Here is a 16,739-nt window from a genome sequence, read left to right as displayed (position 1 = left end):
CATATGGAATCAGATTAAAGCAATGTAAAACTCTCAAAATTTACTGTTATTAAATTTATGAAATATTCATGACCCCTTTTGAACTAAAGAGTTGGTTTAATAAACACATTTAGTCAAAAAGCTGCAGATTATGCTCATCTAACTAACTTAAAGCCCAGCTACAGTCATGTGAAAAAGAACGTTTTTGCAGCACTATGCAGTCGCGTGTACCCCACATGCTTCAGTAGCTTCTAACAGGACCTTCTGCGGGAGTGGGCGTCCCAGCAGTTTCGGTATGACTATCAGTCTCTCACATCATTGCAGAGGAATTTTGGCCCATTTTTCTGTACAGCATTTCAGTTCATTGAGGTTTGTGGGCATGTTGTTGTTTATTGCTCACCTCTCTTCATGTTCCACTTCAGCATTTCGAGGTCTGGACTTTGACTGGGCGATTGCCTCACCTCGATTCTTTTCTTTTTCAGCTATACTCTCGTAGATTTGCTGCACTTGGGATCACTATCCTTTTGTTGCATGACCCAAATTCTGCCAAGCTTTACTTTAGCTTTAGGACAGACGGCCTCACATTTGATTCTAGAAGAGAGTCCTGTGGTTGCAAAACAAACCCAATTCATTATCCCACCACTACCGTGCTTAAGAGTTAGTATGAGGTGTTCGTGCTGATATGTTGTGCATTATGGCCAAAACATTGTGACATACAAAAATTACTTTTTCACATGACTGTACACGCTCTTCTTTTTATTCTAATTATATTTAGCAACTGTTTTAGCATTTGATCTTAGCCCAGTGAATTGCTGACATGTAACCAAGATACACTCTCTTGAGATAAAGGAAACCGAAGTCACAAGTAAGCCACAAAAAGACAAGCGGCTTTCTAAATGATACCAGCGAGACAGACATATTTTTTTACCCTTCAGCTTCTCACCAAACATGAAGGAGTTTCCATCTGATTTTGCTCTATACCACCATAATCTAAGAAAGAGAGAAAAGGCTGAATTTCTCTGCAGTATCCATGGTTGTCTTGACAACTCAAGCCACTCACTGCCTAGAGCAGAAATCTACTGTATTCAGAAACACAAACCCAGAAACCCGCTGTTATGTCACAGAAAATGGTATGAATGCTGTACTGCTTCATTTCAATGCACACACTCACAGTCTCTCTGTATGCTTTTATATCACTCATCTTGAGTTTGTACGCGCCTCATATTCACATCTATTTTTATAACAGGAAAATGAGCTCCTGCACAGGCAATGTACTATTCTGGAAAATGAGTTCACATCATACGCATTCTTATTCTTCAACTATCCTAGAAAGCCCTTTAATTGTTCATTTATTGGAACTGTAAAAGGAAATAACCTCAAATAGTAAACTGCTGATCAGACTAATCGACTGTATGTAAGCTATTGAGCCAATGCCATTAAAATTCCAATACAAACAAAAATAAATAAATGAAAATATTCAAACCACTCTTCTTTTGAGCAAAGGGCCACTGAGTGCAGCGTCACTGTTATTACAGTTGTCTAAAATAACTACAAGAACTGGGTAGAGGTGGCAACTACATGTACTTCAAGGTAAGACATATAATAAAAATAACAGCCTGCTTTGAAAAAGTTTAAAAATTCAATTGTTCAGTCCCCAAACCTCTCTGTAAAAACAGCCCAGGGCAACGACTCAACCGCTAAATTAAATTATCCCAGTCCAATCACAGGTGCCACAAAAAGTGACCTACAGATTGTTTGATGGTTTTAATGTGATTAGGTACGTGTGAAGAAGATTCAGTTCAGTTCAATTCCATTTTATTTATATAGTGCCAAATCACAACAACAGTTGCCTCAAAGCGCTCTAAGGTAAGGTAAAGACCCTACAATGATCTTTACAAAGATGGGCAGACTGTGGTCGTAAAGGGACAGCAACAACACTCAGGTAGGTTGTGGTGTTTAAATAATACTCAGTTGGTACTAAGGGGCCTAAAGTGTGCCAAGAAAACATCCTAATACCACCACCATCAGCCTGACCTGCACACACAAGGCAGGTCATGCTTTCATGATGTTTATGCCAAATTCTGAAACCACCATTCAAATGTCGCAGCAAAATTCTAGTCACATCAGACCAGGCAACACTTCTATTGTCCAATTTTGGTGAGCCTGTATAAAATGTAGCCTCATTATTCCAGTGCTGTTCTTCCGCATACCTTTGTTGTAATGAGTAGTTATTTGAGTTACTATTTTTACCCACTTGCTGTATATTTTCCTCTTTTTCAGTCCACTATCAGTAAACCCTAGAGATGGTTGCGTGGGAAAATCCCAGTAGATCAGCAGTTTCGTAACACCCAGATATAAATGCCTAAATACACTGAGATGCTGCCATGTGATTGGCTAATTAGATATTTGCATTAACGAGCAGTTGAACAAAATAGCCAGTGTGTGCATTTGATTTACCGTTAATTAGCCAAGTAAATCCCACAGAGGTTAGAAAGCTCTTTTTCCAATAACTAATAACTATTTTCCATTATAGCCCATTAAAAACGGACATTTTATATGAAACAACCCTTATTTGTTTCCCCAGAAATCTCTTTTCTTTTTGCCAAAACATAGGGTTAAACATTAAGGTTAGTTCTCTCAGACATTTTTTTCTCCAGTAGTAACATGTAAAGTTTTTAAAAAGCAATAAACTAAATGAGAAACCATTAGATAAGTGCTGATCTGCGCAGCTGAATAAATTCTGTGCATGTAGGTAGCGACATTAGGAGCCAGCAAAAGTTTTTATGTGTGTGAATGTGCCCATGAAATATGTGTTGCCTTATGACATCCCTAGCGTTAGAGCAGTCACTTATCTCCCTCCCCAGTCAACAGGTCTCCTCTTCATCAACAGCCCTTTCCACTCAGGCAGAACCCAGCCAGCCTGTAATTACTGATGCCACTTGAGAGGAATACCAACAGGCACAGACACACCAGAGAGGAAAAGCATCAGCAGCGAGTACTATTTCAGCCCACAGCACCTTTTCACGACTTCAAAACACCTGGAGCCTGCTGCTGTTGTCTGTGTGTGAAGAGCAGCAGCACCACCTGCCACTGCGGAGGATCTAATGACCAAATAATGAGTGTAAGGACACAAACTTAGGGAATATTTTAGTCTAGTTGAGCCCAGACTGTTTACTTCATTCCTTCTGGCTTGTACATGGCTGTCTGAGAAATCCGTGAGCCTGTACATGACTTCCTTGTTAAAAGAGCCAGACAGAGTGGCAGGAACTCAGGCTGGACACATCAGGTTGATAACGAATGGCATGTGACAGGTAGGAAGTAGATTTCTGAAGCAGGGCATGACAACATAAATATACTATGAGCAATACATTTTTGCACCCAGCTCACCTCCTCTAACCTCCATTATTTCCTTTCATGTTTTAAAAATTGATATTTAAATTTATTTTTACAAGGCTACATGAGGAATCTCTTCCAGCACTTCCATGCTTAGTGGCACATTTCCATTTATGGAAATGTAGGCGATCATCAGTGGGATTTACATACTAATGCCAGGAGTATTTCTAACTACAAGCGATTGCAAGGTCTTCATTTACTTCGGCAGCTGAGAGGTTTTGTAAAATATTAAGAAGTTAAACACAAAAATTTGCCATTAACTACGGGGATAAATGTCCCCTTGAGCTTTCCTAAAATCTGCCTCTTGCACTCTTTTTTTGGATGCGAGCCAGAAGATGTCAATAATAAAATCAATTACAAAAAACGCTTCAACTCCAAACTGAGCTACACTCACTCATCAGAATATAGCACAGTGATACTCGTGGGCAGTGTCTGCCCACACTTTCTTCACAACAATAAGCTACATTTTTCTATTCCCTATGGCATGATGCATGGCAGCCGCATGTGAGGGGGGGCGGGGAGTCGCTCTGTAATCTGGGAGTACCATCTGTGGCTGTCAGCTGAAACTGCCACTTAGTGGGCCTAACACAATCACCATGTCAACAGTTGCCAACACTTGGCGCTTCCACAGTCCCCTCGGAGCACATGTGACATGCCAGAAAAGTCTAAGCATGGGAGAAACGTCTCAAAAACAAGCTGAGTCAAGCTGCTGTTAGAGTCGGATTGATTCATGTCACGGGCACACAGCGATTGGTTCTCGGCGAGGATGAATGAAAATCACAAAGAGACAAATGTAGGCATGTTACCATGTAGTGATCTCTGTGATTCATCACAAGAGGCAGAAGCCTGATGTCTGCAAGACCAACAGATGTACAACAGGTGGAGCCAAAGTCTTATTAATAAGAAAAATAGGATCAGTAAGCTGCCATTTTTACACAGTGTAATCCTCTCACGACTGAAGTCGGCCCATTTACAGATTGTCATCAAGTTACACAGTAGATTTCATCACAGCACATCTAGCAGGCATTTTTGGTACTTTAGCACACAGAAAAAAATGCTTAACAGTGTCTTTGATCAAGGAAACTGGAGTAGAAAATGTCCATTAATGCATTTTTTTTAGCAGAAATTGTCACAGTACATTTCCTCTATAAGCTCTCATAATTAAATGTGTAAACACTTGATAATGCCATCTGTTATTAAATTAGGCCAATTAGTAGGAATTATCATAAGATCTTAAGTGGTTTTGATTCCACGGCAGCTTCAATCACCTTTGCACAGATCATAGGGCATTTTGCATATTGTGGTATCATCCATCCATCCAGCCATGTGGTGTTTTTCCATTTGTTACTCCTCTGCTTCAATTTCTCCCAAATGTTAGTGCTAATGATAAGACTACAATCAGCTATTACAAAGCAGCAATAATCACACGTTATCATTAATGCATGATTCCCACTGTGAGCAATGATCAAAAATTTTGAGTCTGAGCATACAAGTCTGAGGGTACGTATTTAATACAAAGACATACTTGATGGCGTAATCTCATTAATGCAGGATTAGCAACTTAAACTTGTTGCAGGCAAAATGTTTAAAAAAAAAAAAAAACACTGCATAATAACTCAAGCAGATGGAAAGGAAACTAGAGTCTTGCACCTTCTCCCAGCTCTGTCTTCAAGTTTTTAAAAAAAATAATAAAATAAAAAATTTGCCCCAGTAGACCTTGGCCAATCACAACGCACATCCCCCAGGAAATGACTAAAAAATAAACGCTTGGAAAAATGACATGAGCACTTGTTAATGCCTGGTTAAGCTGCTGCTGAGACACTGTCAGCACCTTTAGATGGGACAGAAACTTACATATCTATCTCCTAGACTCTGTGCCTCCTTAAAAGGGGAAATGTTCGTGCATTAGAGATTTGTTGCCTCTAATCTTGTTGCCTTTCATACCAGATCATGTGAGCAGTGCAAAATGTTATTATATATTATTATTAATATTATTTTAAATATTTTTTTTTTTAAAGTGGGGGTGGTTAAACAGAACAAAAAAAGGTGCAAGAAAAGGGCTCTTTAATCTTCATATTCTGGCTGTTCTTTTAAATAAAATCCTGTCTTCTCTGGTTTCCTTGTCTACTGAAACTTTAAATACTGAGTTAGCCAAGTTAGACAGTCACCCTTAATCTTGAAAGACAATTTTAAAAAGGAAGCAAATCTTCTGTCAATAAAAACTTAGCAGATACCATCATTTTTTCCTTGCACAGGACCTGATTCTGAAAGCAGCATGTAGACATACGTGCAGAAATACAGTGTGTGTGTCAGAAACACAACAAATCCAAATTGAAACAGTTCATATTGGTGTGTCTCAAACTCAATGCAACCATCCCGATTCTCTTGTGCTCTGACAATACCTTGAAAGGGAGGTGTCTGAGTTCAGTCGACGTTATATTTTTAAAAAGAAAACAAATTGTCACTCAGTGCCTGTTCAGAGTTATTGTGGGGCCATTCTTCTGTGCAGCATCATCTGACCCTGGATCGCTTGACAACAATTGTACCAGCAACCATATCATACACAGTCCTGTTGTGCTGGAAGAACAGAAGAGTGATGAAGGCTGGGAAGAAGAAGGCAATGGAAAAGTTCTTATTCAAGGCTCGAACAGTCGATCTGAAGAGGGAGACAGAAACAGTACCGTTATGTGATGTGAGGCTGTTTGCATGCACGCTGTGACTTCTGATGGATAATCTTTAAAAAAATAAATAAATAAATACTCACGCAGAAAGAGAGACATTAGTTGCTGGCACGACAAGAACCCTGTTAGGCTGAACCAGAACTGATGAGTCACATGTCACGACTCTGAGTCCAATGAGAAACTTTCCGGGAGTGGCTCCTCCTGCTCCCCAAATGCATATGATCTAAAAAGAGAAACGTGTATCAGCTACCAAACATAAAATACATTTTCCACAAACAATTTAACAAGTTATGGTCGGTAAAATATCACTGCTAGATGTCAGCAAATTGCAGTCGACTGAGTTCAGTCTTCTTCCTTAAGTGCTTAACTCTAAGTACGGTGGCCACGGTAGAACAAACAACTCTGGCTGCTGTTCGTCTGTAGTGAGTGGAAGCTTTCAGTCTGCTACCTAAGCTGTTGATATGCTGGTGTTGTAGTCCATTTATGTTGGAGGAGGCTGTAAAACTTTGTGAAAGGACTCCGATAAGAGTCAATGAGTCAGTGAAGCTCACTTTTGACTGACGACAGCGACACTGAGGTGAGTTGATATCTCAGACTTTTTCTTGCTGGTTTTGCCACTGCTAGCTGCTGTTAGCCTCCATTAGCTGCTGTTAGTCAGAGTTAGTGAAACTTTCTTTGAAGTAAATGTAACACTGTTGGACTCGGACACTTACCAACCAGACCCTCATATGACGTGAGATGTGTAATCAAACTGTTTATCAGAGCGAAAGTGTGACTTTTAGGAAAATTGAGCCTAACATTAGCTGGCATAATGTTAGCTTATAACCCGCTGTTGCTGTTGTGTAGCCGGCTTAGTGGCAGCTGTCCAAAGACAAGAGGGTCGCATGTCAAATCAGCTGACAGTAAGGGACTGTGACAAAATCAGGAATGAATAAACAAGTTTATGTAGGTTTTTGTATGTTATTGCACTGACAAACTGGCACCTGCCCATTTTAATGGAGACGCTCTAAGGTTATGAGAACACAGTTTGTTGGAAGACGGAATTACACACAGAGCAAAATACTTAGGAGTACGACAGCCCCTGGTTCCCCTAGCAGCTGTACCCTTAAGACCAACATCCTAGTCAAGACTCCAGATAACAGCATAAAACTTCTCCGTGTCCACTCACCTCATAAAAACAAACTAATATCCGATACACAAGAGCAACAAGCATCATTTTCTGCAGCTCCTCCATCGATGTGTCTTCATCGATTTCCTCCACTATAAAATGCATGGCGAACTTGGAAACATCTCTGAAAAGTGAATGAAACGATACAGGTTTAAAGAATGTCTTAGTCTGATTACGAGTCTCCTTCTTGAAGGGATAAAAAAAAAAAAATTTAGAAAAACATAAATACACAAGGGGCGATCGTGGCTCAAGAGTTGGGCGTTCGCCTTGTAATCGGAAGGTTGCTGGTTCGAGCCCGGCTTGGACAGTCTCGGTCGTTGTGTCCTTGGGCAAGACACTTCACCCGTTGCCTACTGGTGGTGGTCAGAGGGCCCGGTGGCGCCAGTGTCTGGCAGCCTCGCCTCTGTCAGTGCGCCCCAGGGTGGCTGTGGCTACAATGTAGCTTGCCATCACCAGTGTGTGAATGTGTGTGTGAATGGGTGGATGACTGGATATGTAAAGCGCTTTGGGGTCCTTAGGGACTAGTAAAGCGCTATATAAATACAGGCCATTTACCATTAAAGTCCAAAGACATGCAGCTTGTGGGGATAGGTTAATTGGATAATCCAAATTGCCACTAGGTGTGAATGTGCAAGTGAGTGTGAATGGTTGTCTGTCCCTATGTGTTAGCCCTGCGACAGACTGGCGACCTGTCCAGGGTGTACCCCGCCTTTCACCCTATGACAGCTGGGATAGGCTCCCGCGACCCTGAAAAGGATAAGCGGAAGCGAATGGATGGATGGATGGCATAAATACACAAACTCACTTGATTCCACTAAGGTGCATAATACTGATGATTATAGTTGCTTTGATGAAAAACAATATGAAGAAATCCACCATCTCAGCCATTAGTCTTTGGAGAGGAGAAGGAATACTGTACTCTCGGCCTGGAGAAAAGAAGCAAAGAAGTTTGTTTTATTAAGGGATGCCGGACTGCCTTTCAATTGTTTTTAAAGGCGCTCAGTCCCAGAGGGTCATCATAACCCTCAAATGTAGTGACCCTTGGAGTTAGGAAAAATCGGATATGGTTATACTGTCTGTAGCAGCTTTTACCTGGTCTCGGTGCATTTCCATTCTCCCTCGCCTGCTGCTGCTGCTGCGGCTGAGCAGGCACTGCTGCCCCGACGATGGTTTCACCTGCACGGCCGCTCGAGGAGCCGGCCGCGGGTGGGTAAGGAGGCAACGGAAGACCAAACGGATTATTATGCCAGTGCTGGGAGTTGATATCAAGAACGGTCGAAGTCCCGTTAGGTGGCTGTAAACAGTAAGGGTAGGACATGGCTGACGCTGCTAGCCAGCTTTGCCAGTTCACATATCCACTGTAGTACTGCCACATCCATGCCTGTAGTTTCTCGCAGTATCGTGTCGTGGCACGGCTTTCTTCGGCGTCCTTCTTGCCGTCAGTGCTGCCCCGGTTGTCTTTTCTTTGGGTAACTTCGTCAGATAATGGCTTAACTTGACTACCACAAGGTTTATTCTTTCTCTTATCGACATCCATACTTCTGTTTTCTTTGTCGGCCATGTTTGATCGCGTTGCGTCACGTAACGTCATCTGGACGAAGAAAATAAATACGTGTCAAGATAGAGATATTGTAAAGATATGCGATGTTATGGATTCAAATAAATTGAATAATATTTTTCAATTTAAAAAAATAAAAAAAAATCTCTATTTATAATTCACGTTAAACTGTTACCCCTCCTCCCCTCTCCACCTAGCAGGATGTAGTGGTGCCGCCCGATAGTTGCCTGCTATTACGGGAATCAACCACAAGGGTGCAGCATATCTGCGAGGTAGAAGTTGCAGTGATAGTGAGACATTTGGGGTCTTCGAGTTCACACAATTTAATATTCAAATGAGAAAGTACGGCAGCAAAAGATTTTCAGGACTTACTTCTGGATTTTCTCGGATAACTGCATCTGTAATTATCACATTGTTATAGAACTTATGAGATTAACTACATGAATACATGAGACTACATAAGATGACTGCAAATACAAGCCTAGTTCCAAAAAAGTTGTGTGTGTAAAATAAAAGCAGAATGCATTGATTTGCAAAATCATAAACATATATTTTATTCAAAATGAAAGTGTGGACAAAGTTCACCCTGCCATCCACAAATGGTGGTTACAAATGTATGATGCAATAAAGAAGCCATCTAGAAATCTGGATCTTCTCTAGAAAGAGCTAATTTAAAATGAACTGAGGGCAGGTAGAAAACGTGTCTGTGGTCAGACCCATCAAAATTTAAAACTTTTTTGGAAAGCATGCACACCATGTCCTCTGGACTAAAGAGGAGTGAGTGCTTGTCATCAGGACTGATTTTAAAACCCTGCTGTGCAGGAATTGGGTGCATCAATGCCTATGGAAAGGCACTTGCAGGTTTTAGATCAACATATGCTCCCATCAAGGTGACATGTTTTCCAGCAAGACAATGCCAAACCACATACTGCATCTATCACAACAGCATGGCTTCACAGTAAAAGAGTCCCACTGATGAACTGATTCAGATGTTATTTTAATTGAAAACATTTTGCAGCCTCATCATCATGAAACAAATAGTAAAATGAGTCAGCTGATACATACGATATGTGTTCTGTGTGCAAGATTTGCAAATCATTGCATTCTGTTTTTATTCCCATTTTACAGAATGTCCCAAATTTTGGAATCACGATTTATTGTGTAACAGTAAATAATGTCATTTCTTACAGCTTCATGCTGATGAATGAGATCCTTGTAGGACCTGAAACCACCTTTCGTTATTGAGATTATTCCATCACAATCAACAGGCTGCTTTTCTTAAATAAAAGAGAAATGGAATAATTGTTACAGTATTGGTGTGCACACAGCTACCACATCCTTTCTTAATGAACAAAAGAACAAAAGAATTTAGCAGCTGATCATGTCATTGTGTTTAAGGGAGCTAAGCAATTTCAAAGGAAGTATGCTTCTTAAAGCTGGCACCCACACAACACCATAAGCATGCTTAATCTGTAGGGTTTTTTGTTTTTTTGAGCTGGTAGGACCTCAGGTTTCACCGCATACCTTATATTTATATCTGAGCATGTATTTTAAAAATATAAGTAAATGCTCCACAACACATTCTTTGTGCAGGCAAAGCACCAAAAACATTTGTGTGCATATGGCACCATCTTACATAACATGGCACTTGACAAAACAAAGCAGCTTGTCATTAGTCAATACTCATTGTTGCTTGACCACCACCTGGGGCCACAACCATTCACTACAGCCTGGAAATCTTTGATTTATACCTCAGTGTAGTGCTCTAAAGGACCCTAATTAAAACTAATTATGTGCACTCACTTGAATTTTGCATCCATGCAACCAAGACTAGGTCACTGCTCCAACTGCAAGCAGGGATTTGGCGTTCTCACCTCGTCATATGAGGGCTACTCTGATTTTAGGAGCTTTCCTTCCCTTTGTTTAAACAAAAGGCCTTTGTAACCCCCTTCCCCTCTAGCTTCAAGATCAGATGTGTGTTTAAGCCAATCAGGTTTCTTGCTTTAAAAGGTTTCACATCTAAACCGTTTGCTACAGTTTAGAAGAAGGTAACTGCAGGTCATGCCAGCTACGAACATTAAACTAGTGCAGCTATACAGGGAGGTATTTCCTTAATTTTGCACCCTTAACTTTGACCTGATGTGCAGCTGGCACGGCATTTTTAGTAGAGGATGCACGTTTGCATAGTGATAGGCATCTGGATGCAGGACATGCTGTATTGATACAGTCTATAATGTAATTCTTGGAATTGAACCAGCCATATTGAAAATGCCTTTTAAAGTGCAATCTGTTAAACTGAAGGGAATTAGTCTGGCTTTGAAAGTAGTGTTAGAAATGGAGACAAACTGGCTCCACTGTAAATTTTTAGTAGGACATGAGCTGCACACATTGTCAATCATTTAAACCCCCATAGGTAAAGGATGTTGAATTGCATGGGTGAGTAGCATGTGACATTTGAGTTTATGCACCAGAGTCACATTAGAGTCAGTAAATGTGCACCTGATGCTTCACAAGTACAAGACTTTGTAGTAAGAGTCAGACAGAGTGAAGTGTCACAGTTTAAACTTTATTGGCATGTTTGGCAGTAGCGCACAGTCTTGAAGGAACAGAGGAACAGGAACTCTTCACAAAGAGTGCATTAAGCTACTTTCTTATAGGTCCTCACTGCAACAACATCATCCATGTAACATTTCTGTTGAGACAGGGTTCAAAGGTCAGACATTCATTCACTTAAAGCTGTAGAGCAGCAAAAGCGCCATGTTAGGCATGCAGACTGCATATAAAGAGCAAACAGCTTTAATGGCACAGATAAACCATCAGTTACTTACAGCTATTAGTTTTCCATCTTCAATTGCTCGCTCAATTCTTGTCGTCTTTCCATCCCAAGCCTGTTTCTGCACGAGTTTGCCATCCTCAATTGTCATGGTGGTCTGAAATTAGGAAAGTTTATAGAGAGGGCTTTAGTAAGACCTTAAAATGTGTGTAAAATAAAGTCTGGCTGGACCTGGGATGACCCACCTTGGTGGCTCTGCCGTCAGCAGTGTCCTCGTCGCATTCCTCATTCAGCTTGAACTTGAACTCCGTGGTCTTGAATGTAGTCACAGACTTTAGTGTGATAAACCCATCATCACCCATGCTGATCACCACGTTAGGCTTTGCAAGGATTCCCATTTGCCGAGTGGTGTAATTTACGCCTACAACACAGGAAGGATCCAATTAGTAAACTGTTAAAATACAACAGATAACAGCGTGCATCGTTTTAATCAAAAAAAAAAAAAAAAAAAAAAAAAACCACACAAAATGAACAAGCTTACCGACTGCTTTCATGTAGTCATCAAACTTGTCGCTGTTAACAAGAGTCCAGTTTCCAACAAACTGCTCAACCATGATGGTGAAGGTGAAGCTGACGTTTGGGCTGCAGACAAAGAATACTTGAATCCTCTGCTGATGAAAGGCGAAGGGACCGAGAAGTTGTGAAAATTGCCTATTTGTAGCTTGATTGAGCACGCGTTTGATTCGGGCCCACCAATCAAGAGCAGGTGCCGTGGTTGCCTTGGAAATCAGCAGATTAGGGGCGTGGCTTTAAATCAGATTTCATCTGATTTTGATTAAGTGTTTGATAGAAGTGAAATGTGTAGCTTATCCTGGGTTTACTGACTTCAGCAATAAAACGGAAGTAAAAGGGGGTTAAAAAGCGTTAACTTAGACACCTAAATACTCCTGAATAAATACTAAAAAATAAATATCATTTAAATGTTTAAAAGTATTATTTATATGTAGAAAAGAAGATGTTTTGCTTTTTTTACATTAAACTTATCCTATTAGAGATTTATTGTGAAACTGCTAATATAACGTGTTATATTTCAGTGAATTTTCCCACAACTGCAACAGAATGGTAAATTGGAAAATAGATTCCGACACAATTCTTTACTTTGTAGTTGTATAGTTATGTTGACTTTAAGCAGTAGGTGGCGCCATGTGAACAGCAGTTAATACTTTAAAAGGGCTAATTCTGTGTTAGAGGTGCAGACAGAACAATTTGTGTGAAAGTGCATTATCAGGCAAATTTATAAGGTCGGGGGGGGTCAACATTTATTTGCTCATATATCTTTTCGACATACAATAGTACTTCATAATTTGCTTCCAAGGAGCCAGACCTATCATTTCTAAGTAGTCTTTCTAAAAAAAGAGCATAACATACAATCTTTACACCAGGAAGGTGTTTGGCACAAAAACTTGGTACATCCGGGTATGCTGTACGACAAGCAGACAGGCCTGAAATACTTTCTACAGCAGATGAACAGTGTCTGAAAGTCAGTAAGAAACAGGAAAAAAAATCCTGCAAAGACCTGACACATGACCTGAGAGATGCATATGGTCCTTCAGCTGATCTGTCTGCTGTTCACTGAAGTCTCATCAGAAATGTTCTCAATGGATCTGATTGACTACAGCTTCATTTTTCTTCAGCTTCAAGAGATGGTACTGTAATGTACTGCCCCCTAGTGGTTTCAGCAGCAGACTACAGTACGCTTTATATCTGAGCAAAGGCAACTCAAAATACCACACATGTCAAAGTGAAGTATGACAATGCAAAAGAGAGAAGCAAACTAATCCCAGTTCAACCAGTATAGTATAGTACAGGTTCTATGTTTCATTCTTAGTAGACAAGGATTTATTCACCCAGCATATGTATTTACTTATCTTTTTTTTAAAACCCCTCTGTGGAGGCCAGTATTTTGCACAAAAGTACAGAGTGATTAAAATAAAGTATTTTTTTCATCAAAGAGCAAAAGAAAGCTAAGTTTTTACATTTTCACTAAATATTTTGGGCTAATATTAGTGCCGCTGACAAATGTCTGAAGATGATCAAACGGCGGTGGGAACGGCTAAGATACAGACTGGAGCTGTTCAAAGCCAAAACAGCTTCAGATCAGATGAGTGCCCTGTGGCACATCTATGTGGACTGCTGTTTCATTCTCCTATGACCTCCTCCAATCGTTAAATTTCACAAGTGGCGTGTTGTGAAATCACATAAAACGGATTTGTTACTGCCTGCAAGGTATGAAATGGTTGCTTAAGTATAAACTCGTAAAAAAAGAAGAATCTTGTGAGTTTTGGTAGTGGAATAAAACAGGCAGGCCATCAGGCAGTTTTTGGCTTCAAGATGATACCTAGCACAGTATGAGAACACTTTTATATTAACTGAATATAAAACAAAAAGTGGGTCAGTGGGGAAAAAAAAACTTGCTCTAAATCACAGAAGAAGCGATTTTGTCTTTTAGCCATTTCGTTAGTTTGTGATTGATTAAAATCAGCGATGCTGGAATGAATACATGCTATAGATAGAACATCTGTAATGGGACTGTCACATGGCTGCAATATTAGATTTCATGGTCTCCAGGAATCACTTTATTATTAACTTCAGTGACAGACAGTAATGATGTGATGCATCACGTAATGTCCCAGTATGTCCCATCACCTGGGGTTTCTCCGCATACATACAGGTGCCATCCAGTAGGCACAGTGGTCACCTAATGAACATGAACTCTCGCCGGCATCCACAGAGAAGTCCTTTCCTTCTGGTTTTCATCAACACTTCAGCCCCCATTGATGGGAGAACAGTGACCATGAACAAAAGCTGTATATACTGTACAAACACAGCTCTGAGCGGCAGCACACTGACTCATTCTTCAGTGTGTGTGAGAACGGAGGGGGACCCCTTTCAGCTCCTTTGTGTTGGTGTCTGTCAACAGTGTAGTTGGAGGCAGAGCCCATTGTGGCGGCCAGTGTTTCGTATTGACACAGGGCCTCGTTCAGCTTGTTCCCAGGGTCCAACCTGAGGACTCATGAATAATGGAGAGAGGATCCTCAGGGCCAAGGAGGAGTTTGCCAGTCTGACTGGGATGGTTTAAAACCCAAACGACAACTTTATATGGCAGCAGGTAAAACTGGGGTCACAGCTGATCATGTTGAGTGCCGTGAGAGTCCAGCAGAGTAGTGACATGTTCCACATCAAGGAAGTCTTTTCACTTCTTCTACTCTGTGTACATTTGATCATATTCCCTTCTTTTAAGCCTAAATTGTCTTTTCTATTCCAGGTAAGCTTTTGTCTGAGGTATAGGGGCTAAATTTCCCTCACATAGAAATGAGTGAAACGCTCGTAGGAGTTTTGTCTGTGAATCCAAACCTTTGAGTGACTGATTTTTTTGTTTGTTTGTTTTCATCTGTAAGGGTCAAATTCTGACAATGAAAATATGTCTAGAGACTACAACAAATTCATAGCTAGTAAAGAAACCCACTTAATTAAAAGAGATTTTTGCACATTTTTTTTTTAATTTTCTCTCCTTTTTTTGATAAAAATGTAAAATACCTGATGAGCAAGAAGTAAGTACAGCCCACATTCAGTGTGTGCCACACCTTTGGCACCAACAGGGGGCACCACTTTAGGTCAGGTTCCCAGCAGGTCCAGATCATCTGCTGAACGGCTCACACGGCCCGAGTGATGTGCCCTCTCCTCTTTGCCTTTTTACACGGCTGCTAGGGGAACCAGAGGCTGGTTACCGACTGTTCTGCACAGCCAAAATGAAGAGTGTATGTGTGTGTGTGTGTCTGCATGTGTGTGAGTTTGAGTGTGTGTGGCAGGGGTCAGTGAGGTGCCTCTCGCTTGTGTGCTTTGAGCTTTTTCATGCTTCCTGCTTTGATCTTCTCTCTCATCTCTTCATCCCACACGCTCCCTGCGCCTCAGGCTTCTGGTTTGCACACCGACAGAGGAGCAGGAGAGGGATGGGAGGGGGACATGGGGCTGCCTCTCACACAGACACTACTTGTTCTGTCAATACAGAGAGAGGTGCAGGGAGAGCTGCCCATGGGGCACAGCCACCGGGTGCAGAGTGCAGTGGGTGGAGGGGTCACCAGGAGCTAAAGTGATGCATACTGTACAGTTCTCTGCTCCTCTTTTATGCTCTCTTAGATCATCCAACAGTGGGTTGAAATTCTTGTGTGAAAAACAACTGCCACAGAGCTTAGAGGGTGGCCTCCTGACCCCTTACAACATGGGAAAGTGCACCCCTCAGCTGGTAGTTATATAAAGCCTGCCACAGAGTCATGAGAATCACTGGCTTGAGGCCACTTATGTCTTTCTAAGTCTGAGCAATTATTTCTAAGACTATTGTGACCTTTTCTGCCAAAGGTTTAAATAGCCTGTGTTCAGAGTGTTGCCATTTAGTTCATGTGGAAAAAGTGGGGACGCTTAGAAGAGCAAAACAACCATCATGTGAATACACGTCCTGCGAACCTCATAATCCTCATGAAAGCCCCCCTCATATACTTACACACATACACACACTCAATACCCCTCCCGCTGATGCGAGACTAGGAAACACAGATGCAACAGCACAGAGCAAGAGCCCTAATTGAAGATTAATTGGAAGGGGGGAACACTTACCTTTATTTAGACATGTGGCTAGTGTTAGGCAGTGACAAGCAACTCAACCATCTCAACAGATGACTGCAGTTAATATTTCATGACTAGCTCTGAGGGAGAGGGCACGTTCAGGGAGATTACCATCCATTTCTTCTAGCATATTTACATTGTTGTCATAGTATAGAATAAAGCCTACTGGTACAACTAATCAATTATAACTTGAAAATTAGAAAAGAATAATAATGGATTAAGAATGGATTGAAAGAAAATTAATGAAGAAAATATGTGAATTATAGGGAAAAATGACAGCAAAAAAGAAACAACACTGGATGTAACAGTCGGACTTGCTTGGATTGTGATTCATGCTTGTGTGAGTGGGAAGAGAAAGAATAAGGGGTGCTGTGCTAACAGGCTTTCTGCAGATCACTGGCAGTTTGACTGCAGTGGAGAGTAATGGGGCTGGCAGGGCGGAATCAATTACTGGCCACAACAGATTTTCCCACAGGTCAGAGCTTGGGAAAGCAGTACTTTACTGCA

At 41.1% G+C, this 16,739-nt stretch overlaps 2 protein-coding genes and 1 long non-coding RNA gene across 3 annotated transcripts; all 3 read right to left on the bottom strand.

Moving 5' to 3' along the window:
- Window positions 1–4,282: 4,282 nt before the first annotated feature.
- LOC146659012 (protein FAM8A1-like) lies at window positions 4,283–8,827 on the bottom strand. Its single transcript, XM_085422820.1, has 5 exons — window positions 8,314–8,827; window positions 8,027–8,147; window positions 7,222–7,345; window positions 6,137–6,276; window positions 4,283–6,028 (listed from the first exon to the last, which is right to left on the bottom strand). Exons 1-5 carry the CDS (start codon window positions 8,810–8,812, stop codon window positions 5,884–5,886), a joined length of 1,029 nt encoding a protein of 342 aa, XP_085278946.1. The 5' UTR covers window positions 8,813–8,827; the 3' UTR covers window positions 4,283–5,883.
- Window positions 8,828–9,008: 181 nt separating this feature from the next.
- On the bottom strand, window positions 9,009–10,055 carry LOC146659011 (uncharacterized). Its single transcript, XR_014913859.1, has 3 exons — window positions 9,968–10,055; window positions 9,152–9,177; window positions 9,009–9,044 (listed from the first exon to the last, which is right to left on the bottom strand). It is a non-coding gene; the product is annotated as an uncharacterized LOC146659011 (long non-coding RNA).
- Window positions 10,056–11,331: 1,276 nt separating this feature from the next.
- Window positions 11,332–12,227, bottom strand: fabp4b (fatty acid binding protein 4b). Its single transcript, XM_085421813.1, has 4 exons — window positions 12,094–12,227; window positions 11,798–11,973; window positions 11,608–11,709; window positions 11,332–11,471 (listed from the first exon to the last, which is right to left on the bottom strand). The coding sequence occupies exons 1-4, from the start codon at window positions 12,164–12,166 to the stop codon at window positions 11,418–11,420; spliced, it is 405 nt and encodes a 134-aa protein (XP_085277939.1). The 5' UTR covers window positions 12,167–12,227; the 3' UTR covers window positions 11,332–11,417.
- Between the last annotated feature and the right edge of the window lie 4,512 nt (window positions 12,228–16,739).

The sequence above is a fragment of the Rhamphochromis longiceps genome, linkage group LG11 (assembly GCF_057381845.1).
Source record: "Rhamphochromis longiceps isolate RC_006_pf linkage group LG11, R_longiceps_female_GT1.1, whole genome shotgun sequence".
Lineage (NCBI taxonomy): Eukaryota > Metazoa > Chordata > Actinopteri > Cichliformes > Cichlidae > Rhamphochromis > Rhamphochromis longiceps.
The sequence above is the reverse complement of the archived record's forward strand: the minus strand, read 5'-3'. Positions and strand labels throughout refer to the sequence as shown.

Excerpts from the sequence above, each read along its gene's own strand:
- LOC146659012 (XM_085422820.1), bottom strand. The coding sequence starts at position 8,812 with ATGACGTTACGTGACGCAACGCGATCAAACATGGCCGACAAAGAAAAC. Across the intron at positions 7,346-8,026 it reads ATGCACCTTAGTGGAATCAA|AGATGTTTCCAAGTTCGCCA; the intron begins GTGAGTTTGTGT and ends TTCACTTTTCAG. Across the intron at positions 6,029-6,136 it reads ACTAATGTCTCTCTTTCTGC|ATCGACTGTTCGAGCCTTGA; the intron begins GTGAGTATTTAT and ends CTCCCTCTTCAG.
- fabp4b (XM_085421813.1), bottom strand. The coding sequence starts at position 12,166 with ATGGTTGAGCAGTTTGTTGGAAACTGGACTCTTGTTAACAGCGACAAG. Across the intron at positions 11,710-11,797 it reads CTGACGGCAGAGCCACCAAG|ACCACCATGACAATTGAGGA; the intron begins GTGGGTCATCCC and ends TCCTAATTTCAG. Across the intron at positions 11,472-11,607 it reads AAGATGGAAAACTAATAGCT|AAATGTTACATGGATGATGT; the intron begins GTAAGTAACTGA and ends CTGTCTCAACAG.